Consider the following 23,900-nt stretch of genomic DNA (forward strand, 5'->3'; position numbering starts at 1 on the left):
GCATACACACTTGGCACCCTGTGATAGTTTGTGACCAACTTGGAATCCCGTCCTAGTCACTATGCGGCTTGTGATTGGACAACCGGCCCGGACTGTCGTATGAGGATTACCGCGCGATTGCGTTTTGTAATTTGTGCACCACTGGAGAGCAATTGTGCCGGAGTGGTGTAAAGCAAACCAAACGTGTGCGCCAAGTACGGTCAATAAACATTAGCAGTCTCTGAGCGGCTCGTGTAGTTCCCAAGGCAACTAGACCCGCCTGAACCAGCCCAGCTGAGGGACTAATGTGGACTCAAGGTAACATTAGCATTCGTAGCATTGACGTGTGTGTTACTGTGGTCCAAGTAATGATTAGAAAAATGTACGCTGTTAGGTTTATCAATAATTCAACCATTAACTTCCACACCGGGGACAATAAGACGGTTCTCAAAGTTTTTTCACCAAGTACCACCTCAGAAAAAACCTGGCACTCCAAGTACCACCTCGATGACCAACAATAAAATACAGTAGGCCCAACTATTCATTAAAAACAAGACAGAGGTTTTATTAGTATATTTAGTATTTTAACCACACAGTTTGAACAGTAACACTGTTTGAATTTAGGAAAATAAAACACTGTGCTTTAATCAAGTGATTCATTGGCGTTCTATGAGATGGAGCCCGCATACCACTAGTGGTACACGGACTACAGTTTGAGAATCACTGTCTTATTGCGTACAATAGTTTAGAACCGTAATACATCACGCAGAGGTAATCTTTGATGTTTCAGTATTTTTTAAAGAATATTATTGAAAAGCTACATATTTTAAGTAATTGTCTCAAATATAGTCATGTGTTGGCGGAACGTCTGTTGAGTTACTTATGAGTTAAATCTGGTCCATAACCCTGCAAAGACATTTATTTTTTATTTTTTTATTTTTTCAATCAATCATTCTCTTCACCTCCTCTCTGAGCTGCCACCTTATCGTGGTAGAGGAGTTTGCGTGTCCCAATGATCCTGGGAGCTATGTTGTCCGGGGGATTCCATGCCCACTGGTAGGGTCTCATAAGACAAACTGGTCCTAGGTGAGGGATCAGACAAAGACCAGCTCGAAGACTTCTATAGAAATGCAAAAACCGAGACTCCGATTTCCCTCGCCCGGATGCGGGTCACCGGGGTCCCCCTCTGGAGTCAGGCCCGGAGTTGGGACACGATGGCGAGCGCCTGGTGGCCGGACCTGTACACATGGGGCCCGGCCGGGCACAGCCCAAAGAGGCAACGTGGGTCCCCCCTCCAATAGGCTCACCACTCATGGGAGGGGCCATAGAGGTAGGGTGCGTTGTGAGCTGGGCGGCAGCCGAAGGCAGGGCACTTGGTCGGTCCGATCCTCGGCTACATAAGCTAGCTCTTGGGACGTGGAATGTCACCTTACTGGGGGGAAAGGAGCCTGAGCTAGTGCGCGAGGTGGAGAAGTTCCGGCTGGATATAGTCAGACTCACTTCGACGCACAGCAAGGGCTCTGGAACTAGTTCTCTCGAGAGGGGCTGGACTCTCTTCCACACTGGCGTTGCGCGCAGTGAGAGGCGACAGGCTGGGGTAGCAATTCTTGTTGCCCCCCGGCTCAAAGCCTGCACGTTGGAGTTCAACCCAGTGAACGCCTTCGGGTGGGGGGACGGGTCCTGACTGTTGTTTGTGCTTACACACCAAACGGCAGCTCAGAGTACCCACCCTTTTTGGATACACTCGAGGGAGTACTGGAAAGTGCTCCCCCGGGTGATTCCCTTGTCCTACTGGGAGACTTCAACGCTCATGTTGGCAACGACAGTGAAACCTGGAGAGGTGTGATTGGGAATAATGGCCGACCGGATCTGAACCCGAGTGGTGTTTTGTTTTTGGACTTTTGTGCTCGTCACAGATTGTCCATAACAAACACCATGTTCAAACATAAGGGTGTCCATATGTGCCTTGGCACCAGGACACCCAGGCCGCAGTTCCATGATCGACTTTGTAGTTGTGTCATTATATTTGCGGCCTCATGTTTTGGACACTCGGGTGAAGAGAGGGGCGGAGCTTTCTACCGATCACCACCTGGTGGTGAGTTGGCTGCGATGGTAGGGGAGGATGCCGGACAGACCTGGCAGGCCCAAACGCATTGTGAGGGTCTGCTGGGAACGTCTAGTAGAGTCTCCTGTCAGAGAGAGTTTCAATTCCCACCTCCAGAAGAACTTTGAACATGTCACGAGGGAGGTGCCGGACATTGAGTCCGAGTGGACCATGTTCCGCACCTCTATTGTCGAGGCGGCTGATTGGAGCTGTGGCCGCAAGGTAGTTGGTGCCTGTCGTGGCGGTAATCCTAGAACCTGTTGGTGGAAAACCGGCGGTGAGGGATGCCGTCAAGCTGAAGAAAGAGTCCTATCGGGTTCTTTTGGCTCATAGGACTCCGGAGGCAGCGGACAGGTACCGACAGGCCAAGCGGTGTACAGCTTCAGCGGTCGCAGAGGCAAACACTCAGACATGGGAGGAGTTCGGGGAAGCCATGGAAAACGACTTCCGGACGGCTTCGAAGCGATTCTGGACCACCATCCGCCGCCTCAGGAAGGGGAAGCAGTGCACTGTCAACACCGTGTATGGTGAGGATGGTGTTCTGCTGACCTCGACTGCAGATGTTGTAGATCGGTGGAGGGAATACTTCGAAGAGCTCCTCAATCCCACCAACACATGTTCCTGTGAGGAAGCAGCGCCTGGGAAATCTGTGGTGGGCTCTCCAATTTCTGGGGCTGAGGTTGCTGAGGTAGTTAAAAAGCTTCTCAGTGGCAAGGCCCCAGGGGTGGATGAGATCGGCCTGGAATTCCTTAAGGCTCTGGATGCAGTGGGGCTGTCTTGGTTGACAAGACTCTGCAACATCGCGTGGACATCGGGGGCGGTACCTCTGGATTGGCAGACCGGGGTGGTGGTTCCTCTCTTTAAGAAGGGGAACCGGAGGGTGTGTTCCAACTATCGTGGGATCACACTCCTTAGCCTTCCCGGTAAGGTCTATTCGGGTGTACTGGAGAGGAGGCTATGCCGGATAGTCGAACCTCGGATTCAGCAGGAACAGTGTGGTTTTCGTCCTGGTCGTGTAACTGTGGACCAGCTCGATACTCTCGGCAGGGTCCTTGAGGGTGCATGGGAGTTTGCCCAACCAGTCTACATGTGCTTTGTGGACTTGGAGAAGGCGTTCGACCGTGTCCCTCGGGAAGTCTTGTGGAGAGTGCTCTGAGAGTATGGGGTATCGGACTATCTGATTGTGGCAGTCCGCTCCCTGTACGATCAGTGTCAGAGCTTGGTCCGCATTGCCGGCAGTAAGTCGGACACGTTTCCACTGAGGGTTGGACTCCGCCAAGGCTGCCCTTTGTCACCGATTCTGTTCATAACTTTTATGGACAGAATTTCTGGGCACAGTCAAGGTGTTGAGGGGATCCGGTTTGGTGGCTGCAGGATTAGGTCTCTGCTTTTTGCAGATGATGTGGTCCTGATGGCTTCATCCGGCCAGGATCTTCAGCTCTCACTGGATCGGTTCGCAGCCGAGTGTGAAGCGACTGGGATGAGAATTAGCACCTCCTAGTCCGAGTCCATGGTTCTCGCCCGGAAAAGTGTGGAGTGCCATCTCCGGGTTGGGGAGGAGACCCTGCCCCAAGTGGAGGGGTTCAAGTACCTCGGAGTCTTGTTCACGAGTGGGGAAAGAGTGGGTTGTGAGATCGACAGGCGGATTGGTGCGGCGTCTTCAGTAATGCGGACGCTGTATCGATCCGTTGTGGTGAAGAAGGAGCCGAGCCGGAAGGCAAAGCTCTCAATTTACCGGTCGATCTACATTCCCATCCTCACCTATGGTCATGAGCTTTGGGTTATGACTGAAAGGTCAAGATCACGGGTACAAGCGGCCGAAATGAGTTTCCTCTGCCGGGTGGCGGGGCTCTCCCTTAGAGATAGTATGAGATGCTCTGCCATCCGGGGGTAGCTCAAAGTAAAGCCGCTGCTCCTGAGCTGGACGAAGTGGCTTGGGAGAGGAGAGTCTGGGCTTCCCTGCTTAGCTGCTGCTCCCGCGACCCGACCTCGGATAAGCGGAAGAAGACGGATGGAGGATGGCATTCTCTTTACACATGTCAGTGCTTTCCAGTCCCCTTAAAAAAAACGATTTTCGAATGAATCATGATTTTTGTTTGTAATGATTATTAATCAATGAAAAAAAATCTAAAATCAATTTAAAATTTTTTTTTTTTCAATCCGTATATTTAATCTCTCCTGTCCAGCCAGTCAGACAAATCATATTGTTGATGTAGATATATCTGCTGTACAGATTTACTTTAGAAAAGAGAAGTTACTTACATACATACTTCTCTTGTTGCCTTATTTGTATTTGACTTTATTAAATGTTTGGGTAAAATTTTATTGAACAAAACGGTGTTTTATTTTAAGTAACATAGAAATGTATTAGAGCTGTTTATTTCATGGAGGAATGTACACACCCCGTTTCCATATGAGTTAGGAAATTATGTTAGATGTAAATATAAACGGAATTCAAAGATTTGCAAATCATTTTCAACCCATATTCAGTTGAATATGCTACAAAGACAACATATTTGATGTTCAAACTCATACAAAAAAATTGTTTTTGTAAATAATCATTAACTTTAGAATTTGATGCCAGCAACACGTGACAAAGAAGTTGGGAAAGGTGGCAATAAATACTGATAAAGTTGAGGAATGCTCATCAAACACTTATTTGGAACATCCCACAGGTGAACAGGCAAATTGGGAACAGGTGGGTGCATTGATTGGGTATAAAAGTAGATTCCATGAAATGCTCAGTCATTCACAAACAAGGATGGGGCGAGGGTCACCACTTTGTCAACAAATGCGTGAGCAAATTGTTGAACAGTTAAAGAAAATCCTTTCTTAACCAGCTATTGCAAGGAATTTAGGGATTTCACCATCTACGGTCCGTAATATCATCAAAGGGTTCAGAGAATCTGGAGAAATCACTGCACGTATGCAGCTAAGCCCGTGACCTTCGATCCCTCAGGCTGTACTGCATCAACAAGTGACATCAGTGTGCAAAGGATATCACCACATGGGCTCAGGAACACTTCAGAAACCCACTGTCAGTAACTACAGTTGGTCGCTACATCTGTAAGTGCAAGTTAAAACTCTCCTATGCAAGGCGAAAACCGTTTATCAACAACACCCAGAAACACCGTCGGCTTCGCTGGGCCTGAGCTCATCTAAGATGGACTGATACAAAGTGGAAAAGTGTTCTGTGGTCTGACGAGTCCACATTTCAAATAGTTTTTGGAAACTGTGGACGTTGTGTCCTCCGGACCAAAGAGGAAAAGAACCATCCGGATTGTTATAGGCGCAAAGTTGAAAAGTCAGCATCTGTGATGGGATTGGGGTGTATTAGTGCCCAAGACATGGGTAACTTACACATCTGTGAAGGCGCCATTAATGCTGAAAGGTACATACAGGTTTTGGAGCAACATATGTAGCCATTCAAGCAACGTTACCATGGACGTTAATGCTTATTTCAGCAAGACAATGCCAAGCCACGTGTTACATCAACGTGGCTTCATAGTAAAAGAGTGCGGGTACTAGACTGGCCTGCCTGTAGTCCAGACCTGTCTCCCATTGAAAATGTGTGGCGCATTATGAAGCCTAAAATACCACAACGGAGACCCCCGGACTGTTGAACAACTTAAGCTGTACATCAAGCAACAATGGGAAATAATTCCACCTGAGAAGCTTAAAAAATGTGTCTCCTCAGTTCCCAAACGTTTACTGAGTGTTGTTAAAAGGAAAGGCCATGTAACACAGTGGTGAACATGCCCTTTCCCAACTACTTTGGCACGTGTTGCAGCCATGAAATTCTAAGTTAATTATTTGCCAAAAAAAAAATAAAGTTTATGAGTTTGAACATCAAATATCTTGTCTTTGTAGTGCATTCAATTGAATATGGGTTGAAAATGATTTGCAAATCATTGTATTCCGTTTATATTTACATCCAACACAATTTCCCAACTCATATGGAAACGGGGTTTGTAGTTATTTATAGAACTGACACCCAATGTTATTAAAAAAGTATTGATTTTGAATCGAGAATCGATTCTAAATCGAATCGTGTGGTTCCCAAAGACCCACAGCCCTGGTATGTACTGCACCACATTTTATAGGGATTTGGCTGGGAAAAACCCGAAAGTTGCAGCGGGTGCTTTGTAAAGTGAGTTAAGCTGAAGCTGAGTGAGAAATTTCAAGTCAATCCGACTCATGGGGGCAAACTTTTGGAGTTGTATCATTTTTGTCTAAAAAATAATATCACAGGAAACACATTGAGGTGCTTGTTTTCCAACTATATATTTGTTTGGCTTTTTTAAGTTATTTTGACTCACTTCTTGCAAATGTGTCATGGCCAATTATGAAAACACATGCTGCTTTGTGCTCATGCTTTACTTCTATAAAACATGAATATCTAATAAGAAATACTAACATTTGTTGCAGTTTATAACAAAGATAGTGTGAGTGTGACTCTTAATGATCTACATTTCAAATTTACAGTCATGTATTTGTTTGTGTAGCCCTTTCACTCCAGAACCATTTTGTTGTTGTTTTTATTGCCACAAAAGAGAGCGGCCTGCAAGAGCTGTTGTGACCTAGCAGTTATGTATGGAAGTATTATCGTGACCTAGCAGTTGTGTATGGAAGTATTATTGTGACCTAGCAGTTATGTATGGAAGTATTATTGTGACCTAGCAGTTGTGTATGGAAGTATTATTGTGACCTAGAAGTTATGTATGGAAGTATTATTTTGACTTAACAGTTGTGAATGGAAGTATTATTGTGACCTAGCAGTTGTGTACGGAAGTATTTTTGTGACCTAGCAGTTATGTATGGAAGTATTGTTGTCGCAAAATTATTTGCAAAAGCGTATCTCAATCTGTGTGTCTGTAATCCGATTCATGCGTCCGTCTACTAACTTGTGTGTGTGTGTGATCAGATCCGTGTGTGCGAGTTTTAATTTGTGCCCGTATTTCGGTGTGTGATCGGGTGGGAAAAAATGTGTCTGTCTGTATTTCGACCTGTGTGTGTAAAAGATGTGTGTGTATGTGTGTGTGTGTGTATTCAGATTTGTGTAATGCAGGGACCCTTTTTACACATGACTTTTGCGACACTTCTGTCATGTAAGATTTGTGTAATTTTACACGGCAGACGTGAAAGACTATTCCTTTTATAAGTACCTTTAATTTAAGGGTTTTTAACCCCTTTGACCTCCGGACACTACTTTTCCACTACAGATGGGCCCACTCAAATATTAACACTGAATTAGTAATCTTACTTTAAATTTTAACCGTATTCAATAATTATATCTAACTTACTTATAATTTAAGAGGATTAACCTTGTCAAGTGATATGAAAGCATGTGTCAATCACAAAGATAATTATCAAGGCTTAGGTCAGGCTGATTAAGAAAATAAATACGAAGGGACACGTAAAAACTGATGAAAAATGTATTTAAATTGAATTACCCAGTGCTAAAATAAATAAGTAAATTATTAATAAATAATAATATATATGTTTCTTAGATAAAGTGTCAATAAAATGTGAGTGCAAATGAAAATACAGCTTCACCACTTTAGTCATAATTTTTGCGCATAAGAAACTTCATTATTACGCGACCCGACCTCGGATAAGCGGAAGAAGATGGATGGATGGATGGATGGAGAAACTTCATTATGACTTGAGCTACAGACTTCTTCTGTTTGTTTGATATTGTCATTACTGCCACAAGTGGTAGACAAGTGTATTACAACTGAGTGCCGCTGCGGTCCGTATGTTGAGAAACAGGCATTCTTAAAGTAACTTTGAAATATTTGCGTGTACGTGCTGCCTCCAGCAGACGGTGGAAAAGGAGTCCTCAGAAATATGGCCACCTCACGCCCCCGCACCCTCCCGACATCAGTGACTTTCATGACTGTCAAGGTTTGATGAGGCACATGTGGGTGTTTGTTTGTTTGCCTCCTAATTAACGCTATTGAGTTTGATAATTGGCCTAATCAGGGCATTCCCTTGGAGCTTGCGTATAATGAGTTTCTGTTCGTGTGTGTGTTAGTGTGTTGGTGTGTTGGTGTGTGTTCAGGCTCGAGGATACATCGTCTGTGTTCTGCACAGATAAGATGATTTGCACTTTGAAGAATCCCCAATCTGCTTATCGTGTTTATTATTTGATGCTCTTTATCTCGTTGAGACATTAAACTGTGGCGTTCTGAGCTATTTCTAGATGCTAAATGTCCTTTCCTTTAGTGAGTGTACAGCCTGTCTAGTGTGTGTGTGTGTGTGTGTGTGTGTGTGTGTGTGTGTGTGCGTGTGTGCATGTGTGTGTGTGTGTGTGTGTGTGTGTGTGTGTGTGTGTGTGTGAGTGATGTTTGCGATTTCAATCAATGTTATATGGATCTTGTTTTTTGTCGGTGCAGCTCAGCCTTATGGTGTTGTGTGAAATGAGTATAAATAGCTGCTTCATTCTTCTCCCTGTGGACACACTGACTTCCATCATTGTGTGTTTGTTTCCCTGTGTGTGTGTGTGTGTGTGTGTGGGTGTGTGTGCCAGACATGTTTGTCTATCCTCATTTGAAGCAGAGGGTTCCTCTTTTTTTTTTTCTTTTTTTTTTTTACCGTGATGGCCTTGTTTGAAGGTTTTTTCTTCTTTTTTGCAGACGTGAAAAAACAAAAGTTCACTTTTTGTTTTTTTGTTTTAATTCAATTGCTTTGGTTTCTGTGCCCTCGTATTACATGCCCTGGTTTACTGGCGGACTTTCTTGGCTCTGTGAGACACGTTTATGGACTCTGGGTCTCAGTGAATGCCTTTTGAGCAGAGATGCTTCATAAAAAATGACAATGGAAAATAATTACCATACTTTCTGGGCTATAGAGCGCACACACCACATTTTAGAAGAAAAAAATAGTTTTACATATACTGTAAATTCCTATAAGCCGCTACTTTTTTCCTAGCCTTTAAACCTTGAAGGTAGAAAAGCGCTATACAAGTATAACCCATTTATCATTTATTTAAACCCTGTGGATAATTTATGGAACTTTCTTCACTGACAGTCATAATGCGAATAGTTAAAAAAAAAAAAAAATACACTGAAAAAATGTGTTATTGTTTGTGCTATGGCACCATCTTTTGAAAGAGTTTGCTCACTGCAGGTGCTGCATTGTCCTTCTCTTTATACTGAGCCTTCAACCGGAAGTAGAAGTCCTGTTCCGTCTTCTAGCCGTCCATAGCGTTTCAGCTTGAAAGCATTCTTCATTCATCACTCCAAGCAACATTTGTAAGTTTTACAATATAACTAAAACAATTCTTTCTTACTAAACCGTCCCATGTGTGATGGCTGTAGGAGTGATTTCATGCATATTTGTACCTGCTATTGTAATGTAATGCAGATAGCGTCATTAGCATTAGTTAATATGTTAACACATTTACAAGTGTCTGAGATGGCGACTTGTCCAGGGTGTACCCCGCCTTCCGCCCGAATGCAGCTGGGATAGGCTCCAGCGACCCCGAGAGGGACAAGCGGTAGGAAATGGATGGATGGATGTGTTAGTATTATTAAAGGCCTACTGAAATGAATTTTTTTTATTTAAACGGGGATAGCAGATCCATTCTATGTGTCATACTTGATTATTTCGCGATATTGCCATATTTTTGCTGAAAGGATTTAGTAGAGAACATCGACGATAAAGTTCGCAACTTTTGGTCACTGATAAAAAAAAGCCTTGCCTGTACCGGAAGTAGCGTGACGTCGCAGGTTGAAGGGCTCCTCACTTTTCCCCATTGTTTACACCAGCAGCGAGAGCGATTCGGACCGAGAAAGCGACGATTACCCCATTAATTTGAGCGAGGATGAAAGATTTGTGGATGAGGAACGTGAGAATGAAGGACTAGAGTGCAGTGCAGGACGTATCTTTTTTCCCTCTGACCGTAACTTAGGTAAAAGAGCTCATTGAATTCCACACTTTCTCCTTTTTCTATTGTGGATCACGGATTTGTATTTTAAACCACCTCGGATACTATATCCTCTTGAAAATGAGAGTCGAGAACGCGAAATGGACATTCACAGTGACTTTTATCTCCACGACAATACATCGGTTAAGCACTTTAGCTACGGAGCTAACGTGATAGCATAGTGCTTAAATGCAGATAGAAACAAAATAAATAAGCCCCTGACTGGAAGGATAGACAGAAGATCAACAGTACTACTATCAGGAGACACCGAACCAAACACTGGACCTGTAATTACACGGTTAATGCTGTGCCGCCTGTCGAAGCCTAGCAATGCTGTTGCTAACGACGCCATTGAAGCTAACTTAGCTACGGGACCTCGTCAGAGCTATGATAAAAACATTAGCGCTCCACCTGCGCCAGCCCTCATCTGCTCATCAACACCCGTGCTCACCTGCGTTCCAGCGATCGACGGCGCGACGAAGGACTTCACCCGATCATCGATGCGGTCGGCGGCTAGCGTCGGATAGCGCGTCTGCTATCCAAGTCAAAGTCCTCCTGGTTGTGTTGCTGCAGCCAGCCGCTAATACACCGATCCCGCCTACAGCTTTCTTCTTTGCAGTCTCCATTGTTCATTAAACAAATTGCAAAAGATTCACACAGATGTCCAGAATACTGTGGAATTTTGCGATGAAAACAGAGCTGTTTGTATTGTGATACAATGTGTCTGAATACTTCCGTTTCAACCATTGACGTCACGCGCAAACGTCATCATACATAGACGTTTTCAACCGGAAGTTCCCCGGGAAATTTAAAATTGCACTTTATAAGTTAACCCGGCCGTATTGGCATGTGTTGCAATGTTAAGATTTCATCATTGATGTATAAACTATCAGACTGCGTGGTCGGTAGTAGTGGGTTTCAGTAGGCCTTTAACTTACAATGGCATTCAGTTTCACAAATTCCTCAGTAAATTCACCAAAACGTCACCGTGGAGTTATTGAGTCTGTTTAGCTGATTGGAGTTCTAGCTTCCGCAGCTAGTGGGTCCATGACGATGACTTCTGTTTTGTTTGATCAGCCATTTGGTTTGTTACAGACACCATTTGGAAACAATTTATGTATGTAACATAAACAAAAGGGCGGGTCTACTGCACAGGTATTGATTGTAACAATATCATGTACAAGAGCGGTATCTAATCTATACGACAATGTTTACATTGAGACTTTCGATCATCACAAAATCTTTTTTATTTTAATTTAATTTTAAATATGTTTATAAAGTCAGGACACATGAGGACTTTAAAATGTGACGAATGCATGACCCGTAACTACTTGGTATCGGATTGATACCCAAATTTGTGATATCATCCAAAACTTATGTAAAGTATCAAACAACAGAAGAATAAGTGATTATTACATTTGAACAGAAGTGTAGATAGAACATGTTGAAACAGAAAGTAAGCAGATATTAACAGTAAATGAACAATTAGAATTATAATCCATCATCATTTTGACAACATATTAGAATGAGACATTACACTGTTACTGCATACGTCAGCAGACAAATTAGGAGCCTCTGTTTGCTCACCTACTACTAAAAAACAAGTTGTGTAGTATGTTCACTAACCTATTTAATGACAAAATTGTTCTTTGATTGCTATAAGAAACATATGGTTAATGTACTGTAAGATTTTTTTTGTTAAAATAAATCCAAAAATCCAATTTTTTTGGTCCCCTTTATTTAGAAAAGTGTCAATGTATCCAAAAGTATCGAAATACATTTTGTTACAGATACCAAAATGTTGGTATCAATACAACCGTAATTCAAACACAGTGGTACTGTTCAAACTGTGTGGCCAAAAATATTAAATATACCTTGTAAATAAAAGCTCTGCCTCGTTTTAATAAATACTTAGGCCTACTACGCTATAGGGGTGCAACAATTTGTCGACAAATTCTGTCGTCGACAATTAGGGTCCACATCACCACTCGCTGTAAACATGTAAAGTGTGAGAACATTTCCTCTTATTCTTGTTAAAAACATTAATACCTCGCTCATTTTGCAAAGTGGACCTTGTTTTTATGGCAGTGCAATTGTGATACGCCAACATTTAAAACGGAGACATGATGTCGGACATCTGGAGGGATGATGTGGACTCAGCCTCGGTAAGAGTGTTAGCTTGTGCCTTGCTAGCTAGCTAACAAGTGTGAGACAAAGTTGTGTGAAAAATAGATTTAACTATCATTTTAGGCAAAGTCAGCCAGCTAAACTTTGTCTACATCAGTTCAAGTACCTTTTAAAGCCGCGTTAATTTGCAATGCAGTAAAAAAAGGTACAATAACAAACGTGAACCGCATGCACACATAGAGAGACAGGCACCAATGTGGAGGTACCATGAGATTAAACATACAATCTATTAAATAGCCAACATATTAAGAACAATCAAATATATAATTCTACACATTGAGTTTATTAAAGTGCTAAAACTGCCAAGAGTTAATCAGTAATCAATATACCAGTGTGCAGCTTTTTAAACATCACAAAATTATTTTCTTTTAGAGAATGAATGTTGTTGTGTTGTGTTGTGTTATGTTGTTGGTTTTCTTTGCTGCTATTTTAACTTTATTTAATACATAAACAAGGTTAATTGTTTTTTTTTTAAAACTTTGCCTTTCCTTTTTTTTTAAATGGAAACATTTAATGTGTGTACCAGCTGAATACGCAGCACAGGTACAGTATGAATAAATATTTATAAATAAATTAGTCATCTTTGTTGTTAGTAAAAACATGCCTAAAAAAACTTAAGATGCATTTAAAAGTTGATGGAAAATTTTGAGCCATTAAATATGTGTACGCTTTATTACCCGATTAGTCGACTAATCGTTAAGCTAGTCATTGACTAATCGACTTTGAAAATAATCCTTAGTTGCAACCTAGTACGCTACTGTATTTTAATATTGGACGAGCCAAGTGTTTTCTGAGGCGGAACTTGGTGAAACAAGTTTGAGAAGCACCGATCTAGAAGATAACCCAGTGAGGAAATACACCAGAAGATGCAAGAGACACAGCAATATGGCTCAAGGTATGTTCTTGACATGTTCTTTGTGTTTCCTGTATGCATGGTATGCACCAGAGTTTGTCCGTGTGACGCCATAACTCTTCCTTCCGCTGTTGCATGATGCACTTTAGCTTTTATTACTGCAGCATTGATGCGTTCACATTGGAGGTCTGCGGTGTGTCATCCCCCTGATGATTGATGCCGGGGCTCAGCTCGTCGCGAGGTAGACGCAGAGCTCCAATAGTGTTTGCTCATCATGTTTAATGCGTCTTCGAGTGATTACCTCCCCACACAGAAGAGGCCAATGTGAACATAAGACCGTGCGACAGATCTGCATTGCAATTTCTGAGAGTGTTTTTTTCTTGGCAGGAAGTGAACTTCCACATACTCAATTTGAACTCATGCCGCACATTAATTCCAATGGTCCCTTTTAGGCAAATAAAATAGCTGCATAAGCATAATGCAGCTGATCTGCGTGTTTGTAGAGGTTAAATTATGAACGTTTTAATTACTTTGGGCTATTTCTGTCAGCGAGTTTAAATACTATAACCCCATCGCTGTTTCTGACTCATCAAATGTGGAATTATTTTACACCTGTGAGGTCAGATGAAAGTAATTAATTGCAAGGATTTACCTGTCAGGAATGGGAACTTAAGTTTGAGTAGTGAGTTTTTACAGAGTGCATTCAGAACTTCTGAAGGTGGCTTGAAGGAGTTAGATGTTTGTTGTGGAGGAATATGAATAGGAAACAAATTGTTCAATCATTTATTGTTTGTACCAAATAACAAAATTAACAGGATGAAATAAGTAACTCTTTCAAGTGTCCTGGATGGGAATCTAAGGACAGATGGTTAAAGGCCTACTGAAACCCACTACTACCGACCACGCAGTCTGATAGTTTATATATCAATGATGAAATCTTAACATTGCAACACATGCCAATACGGCCAGGTTAACTTATAAAGTGCAATTTTAAATTTCCCGCGAAATATCCGGCTGAAAACGTCTCGGTATGATGACGTTTGCGCGTGACGTCACGGGTTGAAGCAGACATTTTGGAATAGCACGATAGCCAGCTTAAGTCGTCTGTTTTCACCACATAATTCCACCGTATTCTGGACATCTGTGTTGGTGAATCTTTTGCAATTTGTTTAATGGACAATGAAGACAGCAAAGAAGAAAGCTGTATGTGGGATCGGTGTATTAGCGGCTGGCTACAGCAACACAACCAGGAGGACTTTGAGTTGGATAGCAGACGCGCTATCCGACGCTAGCCGCCGACCGCACCGATGATCGGGTGAAGTCCTTCGTCGCGCCGTCGATCGCTGGAATGCAGATGAGCACGGGTGGTGATGAGCAGATGAGGGCTGGCGTATGTGGAGATCTAATGTTTTAGCATAGCTCTGTCGAGGTCCCGTAGCTAAGTTAGCTTCAATGGCGTCGTTAGCAACAGCATTGCTAGGCTTCGCCAGGCTGGACAGCATTAACCGTGTGGTTACAGGTCCAGGGTTTGGTTCGGTGTCTCCTGATAGTAGAAGTGATAATAGTATTGTTGATCTTCTGTCTATCCTTCCAGTCAGGGGCATGTTTCTTCTGTTTCTATCCGCAGTTAAGCACGAAGCTATCACGTTAGCTCCGAAGGTAAAGTGCTTCACCGATGTATTGTTGTGGAGATAAAAGTCACTGTGAATGTCCATTTCGCATTCTTGACTCTCATTTTCAAGAGGATATAGTATCTGAGGTGGTTTAAAATACAAATCCGTGATCCACAATAGAAAAAGGAGAAAGTGTGGAATCCAATGAGCCCTCGGACCTAAGTTACGGTCAGAGCGAAAAAAGATACGTCCTGCACTGCACTCTAATCCTTCACTGTCACTTTCCTCATCCACGAATCTTTCATCCTCGCTCAAATTAATGGGGTAATCGTCGCTTTCTCGGTCCGAATCGCTCTCTCTGCTGGTGTAAACAATGTGCAGATGTGAGGAGCTCTTCAACCTGTGACGTCACGCTACTTCCGGGACAGGCAAGGCTTTTTTTTATCAGCGACCAAAAGTTGCGAACTTTATCGTCGATGTTCTCTACTAAATCCTTTCAGCAAAAATATGGCAATATCGCGAAATGATCAAGTATGACACATAGAATGGATCTGCTATCCCCGTTTAAATAAGAAAATCTCATTTCAGTAGGCCTTTAAGCTGTTGCACTACCTGGAACTGCGAAAACTTCTGCTGCAATTTCTTTAGATTTTTTTTGTGTGTGTCTTACTTGTTCGTGATCCATATAGGCATATTCACTATTGTTTCACCTCTGCCTGCCGATTGGTCAGCTGCTGCCTGCTGTCAATCATTATGTTGGCAAAAAGGCAGTCCCAGAAAGCTAATCAGTATGCTTGGGGGAGGTCTAAAGGGACATGTTTTAGCCTGAGCGGTCGTTATCCACCTGGCGCTAGTGTTTGACTTGTCTCCATTCAATAGCGTAACATTATTTTTGGACGTAGGCATATTTGCTCTTATCTCACATCTGACTGTGGATTGGTTAGAAACAGTTAGAAACATTCTGCTCACAGAAGGTGACCAGAATGCCATTTATGACTTTTGTTTACAACTGAATGCAATGCTTACTTGAGGGATTCAGACTATTTTGGACTGGTAGTAGTCGATCCACAGCGATCGTTCCGCCACACAATACCTCAATGCTAACGAGGGGAAATTACACTTCAACGACTGTCGTTTACTTTGACAGTTAGGATTGCTCGTTTGCATTAAAACATGATAGGGCGAAAACCATCCTTGCCCAGGCACACCGTCCTGGTTTTGGAATATGAATATTTGGGCTTTTGGCACCAGCCACTAGACGAGATCTGACCAATTTAAGAGTATGAGCATGAACTGATGAAGCCTACTCGGATGGGAGGCGAAACATCTTCTAAGACAAACCAAACAGTCCAGTTGTGATCGGTTGAATGGCCTGAGATGACAATGACCTGGACGAATGGGAACATTCATAGACATCTCAAGGTTTTCCTCATGGCGCTAGTGTTTGACTTGCCTCCACTCAATAGCGTAACATTATTTTTGTTATTTTTGTTTAAAAAGCGCAATCGCCAAAAACTACTTCTTGGAAAAAGTGCAGGGAGCATGTCCCCAATTCCTTTGGCAAGTCTTGATTTGCCAACCCTCATTTTTTCCCCGGGAAAAGTACCATCTTTACCGGACTATAAGCCGCTACTTTTTTCCTATGCTTTTGAACCTGCCGGCTTGTACAAAGGTACAGCTGTCAGGAATGGAAACTTAAGTTTGCGTAGTGAGTTTCACAGAGTACTTTCAGAACTTCTGAAGGTGGCTTGAAGGGGTGGTTTGAAGGAATTAGATGTTTGTTTTGGAGAAATATGAATAGGGAACAAATTGTTCAATCATTTGTTTGTATGAAATGACAACATTAACAGAATTAAACAAATAACTATATAAAGTGTCCTGGCTGGGAATCTAAGGACAGATGCTTAAACCGTTGCACTACCTGAAACTGCAAAAACTTCTACTGCAATTTGTTAGGATTTTTTTATGTGTCTTACTTAAAGGCATATTCGCTCTTGTCTCACATCTGCCTGCCGATTGGTCAGCTGCTGCGTGTTGTCATTCATTGTCATGTTGGCAAAAAGGCAGTCCCAGTAAGCTATGGCTATTCAACTGCATAATGAAGAGGGCCACAGTTTCAAGAGTCCAAGATCTCGGGTGTTGGACATCAAAATGTGGATGTTTCGTCAGAAAGTGCCTCCGCAGGTTATATTTCTTTGAGACTTAGTTTGCTTAATGACAAAGTAAACACATCGGCTTTCACACTGCACTATCAATACATTCATTATTCTGCCCTCGCTACTCAATTCCATACTGTTAACAGTATGAAGAAATGGAAGTTTCAGAAGTTTTGTTGGGGATTTATGTTCCTTCTTTTGAATTATTTTCTTTCCTCAGTTTTATTTATTGACACTTCTTCCTTTATTTAGGATTGTAAGACTGAAAATATAAACGTAAAATAAACATTCCAAAAATAAACATACCGGATACTGTATCTGTACTGCAGTTGTAATAACACGCATTATGTTCTGCGTGTATCATAATCAACATTATAGCGACTCACTTGATGGACAGTTGTGCGTTTGGTCCAGCTGGCCGGGGAAGTTTTTTCCAGTTGATTTTGGGTAAGCGAGTTCCACATTTACACCACCAAAGTCACTTTCAGCTCACTCTCTCGACTTCCATCTGCACCAATGTCTCACGTTTTCTTTGTGCTCGCTTCTAGAAGCAGCAGTTCATCCTCTGTATATTCAGCTTCAAAAAGATGAGGTTGTGAATCCTCATTTGCCCAAAATAGTCATCTTCGTTGTCTGTTACCAAGTCTGCCATGATTAGAACACACTCGCGTTTGTATCCGAAAGTAGGAACACACAGCTGTTGCTAGAAGTCGGAAGTGCGCTGCTATGGAAACAGAAATAAATGCGTAGAGTAAATTAGTTCCGGCAATGATTAAAATGACCAAAATACGGTAAATATGGTACATATTACATATTGTTATGAAAGTGTCTGTTACTACATTATATATATGTACTTGAAGTGTGTATATTGTACATATTACATATTGTTATGAAGGTGTCTGTTACTACATTATATATATTATTGCAGTGTGTATATTGTACATATTACATATTGTTATGAAAGTGTCTGTTACTACATTATATATATATACTTGCAGTGTATATATTGTACATATTACATATTGTTATGAAGGTGTATGTTACTACATTATATATATACTTGCAGTGTGTATATTGTACATATTACATATTGTTATGGTGTCTGTTACTACATTATATATATACTTGCAGTGTGTATATAAAACATATTACATATTGATATGAAGGTGTCTGTTATTACATTATATATCAGTGACGTGCGGTGAGGTTCATGACTAGTGAGGCACTGACTTCATCACAGTCAGATTTACAAACATATGAACCCTAAAGAGTATCTTATTAACCATGTGATTGGCAGCAGTTAACGGGTTATGTTTAAAAGCTCATACCAGCATTCTTTACACATACAAACTGTAGCACACAAAAAAGCACATTTAATAAAAAAAACATTATTATGGTCTTACCTTTCTTGCTGGACATCCACACAGCCAGCCTTTGCGTGTGTACCACGCCGTTTGAAAAGAACGGGTCTTCTGTCCCGAAGTCAAAAGCAAACCTTTTAACTCCGGCGTTGGTCTGCCTTAAATTATTACCTCCTGCTTCGATTGAAAGTCCAGTTTAGAAAACTGTTTTATTTTACATATGTAATCCTCCATGTTTTTAATAAAAGTTCAGGCGAGAGGAAATAAACAATCGCTGCACTTGACTTAACTGTTGCTTGTTCTCACTTCTTCTGCGGCCGAGGAATGATCTCTGGGATCACTACCGCCCTCTACCACCAGGAGGCCGGATTACTGCGAGCCTCAGCCAGTACGTCTTTTGCAGCAGTTTTATGAATGCTCAGCACAAAAAATACGTTACACACATACAGTTGTTGACAAAATACACTGTACATTATATACCTCAGCTAACTAAACTATGCCATAGTTTAGTTAGCTGATATAATTCATATAGCAATACGGTCTCACTGCACAGCAGGCCAGCAGTTAGCCGAGTCATTGCGCACAATCCATGTTGAGGCACAACTGAGTGACGTGCCTCAACTGGCTGCTGATCACCACACCGTCTCTTCTCAGTATTTCAACGGCAAATGTGAAAATAAAAATAATCTAAAACCGGTGAAGTTAAATGGAAAATAACTTTAGTATAATCACTGGATACATATAACAATTTATTTTTTTTTTTTTTCTTTTTACATTTTTTTTCTTTCCATGATGGCAGGTGAGGCCCCGCCCCCCCTGCCTCTACTGACTGCACGTCACTGATATATATATATATATATACTTGCACTGTGTATATTGTACATACAGTATTACATATTGTTATGAAGGTGTATATTACTACATTATATATATATATATATATATATATATATATATATATATATATATATATATATATATATATATATATATATATATATATATATATATATATATATATATATAGGCCGATAAATGCTTTAAAATGTAATATCGGAAATTATCAGTATAATTTTTTTTATTATCGGTATCGTTTTTTTAATTTTAATTTTATTTTATTAAATCAACATAAAAAACACAAGATACACTTACAATTAGTGCACCAACCCAAAAAACCTCCCTCCCACTCATTCACACAAAAGGGTTGTTTCTTTCTGTTATTAATATTCTGGTTCCTACATTATATATCAATATATATCAATACAGTCTGCAAGGGATACAGTCCGTAAGAACACATGATTGTTCATGCTGCTGGTCCACTAATAGTACTAACCTTTAACAGTTAATTTTACTCATTTTCATTAATTACTAGTTTCTATGTAACTGTTTTTGTATTGTTTTACTTTCTTTTTTATTCAAGAAAATGTTTTCAATGTATTTATCTTATTTTATTTTATTAATTTAAAAAAAAAAAAGACTATCTTCATCATACCTGGTTGTCCAAATTAAGCATAATAATGTGTTAATTCCACAAACTATATATCGGTATCGGTTGATATCACTATCGGTAATTAAAGAGTTGGACAATATCGGAATATCGGATATCGGCAAAAAGCCATTATCGGACATCCCTAATATATATATATATATATATATATATATATATATATATATATATATATATATATATATATATATATATATATATATATATATATATATATATATATATATATATATATATATATATATATATATATGTATATATGTATATATATATATATATATATATATATATATATATGTATATATATATATATATATATATATATATATATATATATATATATATATATATATATATGTATATATATATATGTATATATATATATATATATATATGTATATATATATATATATATATATATATATATATATATATATATATATATATATATATATATATATATATATATATATGTATATGTGTATGTATATATATACTTGCAGTGTGTATATAAAATGTTAATGGTGGGTTTTGAAGTTTTAGAGGCTTTGAAGGCCACAACGGTGACTCCTATGAGCCGCATCTTTCAAGCGTTTTTCTTTTTTATCAACTTTAAAATCCTAAAAAAAAAAAGATGTGTGTTCTTGTCTCTCATAATGATTGGGACGAAGCTAAAATTCCAAAAAAAGTGCAGTTCCCCTTTAAGGTTGTGGGGCAGAACAACCTTAAGGTGTCATGGTGTTACAGTCCAGCATGGTTTAAGATATGGTCCATGTGTCAATGGTGGAAATCTGTCAGCCATCATGCAAATGGATTATGTTGTGCACACCAGGCGGCCATGTCTGTGAATTACAATTGATTTACATGGTTCGTTAAAACAGCACGGCCAATTCTTTTCCCATCACATCCATTCCATACTCCTGATTTACAGCAAATAATTATAATATTCAGTCTCTATCATGCATGTCTGTTTCCGTCCCCTCAGGATACGTCCTCAGATGGCCAAGGAGAAAATTGAGGGCTGCCACGTGTGCACGCTGGTCACGCCCGGAGAGCCGCAAGTCCTCTTGGGAAAGGACAAGGCCTTCACCTACGACTTTGTTTTTGACGTGGACTCTGAGCAGCAAAACATATACCAAGCGTGTGTGCACAAGCTGATCGAGGGCTGCTTTGAGGGCTACAATGCCACCGTGTTTGCCTACGGCCAGGTAAGTCGCACATTTACGTACATTTACTTAAGTAACTTTTTGGATAAATTGTACTTGTCAGAGTAGTTTTAATACAACATACTTTTTACTTGAGTATTTTTGTGAGGAAGGAACACTACTTTTACCTTGTTACATTTACTTAAGTAACTTTTTGGATAACGTGTACTGGTCAGAGTAGTCTTAATGCAACATATTTTTTACTTTTACTTGACTATTTTTGTGAGCAACGACCGTTATTTTTACTTTGTTACATTTACTTAAGTAACTTTTTGGATAACTTGTACTTGTCAGAGTAGTTTCAATGCAACATACTTTACTTTTACTTGAGTGTTTTGTGAAGAAGAAACATTACATTTACTGAAGTAACTTTTTGGATAAATTGTACTTCTCTGAGTAACATACTTTTTACTTTTACTTGAGTATTTTTGTGAAGAATAAACATTACATTTACTTAAGTAACTTTTTGGATAAATTGTAGTTGTCAGATTAGTTTCAATGCAACATACTTTTTACTTAATACATGAGTAGTTTTGTTTTACAGAATACTTACTCTTACTCAAGTAATTATTTTGATGACTACTGTGTGTGTGTGTGTGTGTTCCCACCTTTACCGTCTGCCTGTGATGGGATCACCCAGGACGTGTTCGTCCAAAAAGAGTTTGTTCTTCATTAGTCGGGATTATTTGGGGTTTCACATTTCTGTGGAAGCAGGTGCAAGATGCTTGTTCAGGCTTTATTTGTGAAACATTCACTCTCCAAAAATGCTGACGAGCAGAATTGAGTTTGTGTTCACGGAGCCTGCACGTATAATGTGTTCTGCATTGGTTGCAAAAGTACAATGTTACAAAATAAGCTTTTCAATGATGAAAACACGCCTTGTCACGCAAATAGAGGGCGGCGTTAAACCGTGGTTTTGTCATAAAAATATTACCCGGCAGATGGTCAGAACGGCGAGGTGTAAATATACTCTACAACCATAAAAGCCAGCTTTACAGATGCCATTTCTGCTCTATAGTGGACATAACTCAATAAACGAAGGCAAATCATTTTCCTTTAATTTTAATAAGTATTTTTTATTGTATTTTAATAATAATTTACTTCTCATTATTTAAAGTGCCAACTTGTTCAAATGTAGGCTGGGCAAGTTTATTTTTAGAGCACCATTTGGACATACGGTGATTCAAAGGGCTTTACAGAAAACAACAAGAAGGCAGATATAAAAAATAGAATAATCATGAAAATAATCACAATTCAAATTCCAATCATAAAATTAATTCATATTCACATTCATGATTCAAATTAAAATAAGAGGGTACATAACATACTTTCAGTTGTCATATGCACAATTAAATACAAGTGTTTTCAGGCTGGATTTGAACATTGCCAACATTGAGACCTGTCTCACATCTTCGGGGAGACTATTCCAGATTTTAGCAGCATTAAACTAAAAACAGCCTCACCATGTTTGACTCTGGGCAATCAAAAATAAATACCTGAATATTATATATATATATATATATATATATATATATATATATATATATATATATATATATATATATATATATATATATATATATATATATATATATATATATAACGTTGCCAACATTGAGACCTATATATATATATATATATATATATATATATATATATATATATATATATATATATATATATATATGTATATGTATATATATATATATATATATATATATATATATATATATATATATATATATATATATATATATATATATATATATATATACATATATACATGTATACATATATATATATATATATATATATATATACATATATATATATACATACATATACATATATACATGTATACATATATATATATATATATATATATATATATATATATATATATATATATATATATACATATACATATACATATATACATGTATACATATATATATATATATATATATATATATATACACATACATATATATATATATATATATATATATATATATATATATATATATATATATATATAAATATATATATATATATATATATATGTATATATATATGTCTCAACGTTGGCATATATATATATATATATATATATATATATATATATATATATATATATATATATATATATATATATATATATATATATATATATATATATATATATATATATATATATATATATATATATATATATATATATATATATATATATATATATACACACTACCGTTCAAAAGTTTGGGGTCACCCAAACAATTTTGTGGAATAGCCTTCATTTCTAAGAACAAGAATAGACTGTCAAGTTTCAGATGAAAGTTCTCTTTTTCTGGTCATTTTGAGCGTTTAATTGATCCCACAAATGTGATGCTCCAGAAACTCAATCTGCTCAAAGGAAGGTCAGTTTTGTAGCTTCTGTAACGAGCTAAACTGTTTTCAGATGTGTGAACATGATTGCACAAGGGTTTTCTAATCATCAATTAGCCTTCTGAGCCAATGAGCAAACACATTGTACCATTAGAACACTGGAGTGATAGTTGCTGGAAATGGGCCTCTATACACCTATGTAGATATTGCACCAAAAAACAGACATTTGCAGCTAGAATAGTCACTTACCACATTAGCAATGTATAGAGTGTATTTCTTTAAAGTTAAGACTAGTTTAAAATTATCTTCATTGAAAAGTACAGTGCTTTTCCTTCAAAAATAAGGACATTTCAATGTGACCCCAAACTTTTGAACGGTAGTGTATATATATATATATATATATATATATATATATATATATATATATATATATATATATATATATATATATATATATATATATATATATATATATATATATATATATATATATATATATATATATATATATATATATATATATATATATATATATATATATATATATAGGTCTCAACGTTGGCAATGTTATTTATATATATATATATATATATATATATATATATATATATATATATATA

At 38.7% G+C, this 23,900-nt stretch overlaps 1 protein-coding gene across 1 annotated transcript in view; it reads left to right on the plus strand.

Moving 5' to 3' along the window:
- kif21b (kinesin family member 21B) overlaps window positions 1-23,900 on the plus strand; it is a 403,877-nt gene that overhangs the window by 78,644 nt on the left and 301,333 nt on the right. Inside the window, exon 2 of the mRNA XM_062054694.1 lies at window positions 20,676-20,898. Coding sequence (XP_061910678.1) covers window positions 20,676-20,898 — 223 coding nt within the window. The remainder of the gene's footprint in view (window positions 1-20,675; window positions 20,899-23,900) is intronic.

Source organism: Entelurus aequoreus, linkage group LG01, assembly GCF_033978785.1.
Source record: "Entelurus aequoreus isolate RoL-2023_Sb linkage group LG01, RoL_Eaeq_v1.1, whole genome shotgun sequence".
Lineage (NCBI taxonomy): Eukaryota > Metazoa > Chordata > Actinopteri > Syngnathiformes > Syngnathidae > Entelurus > Entelurus aequoreus.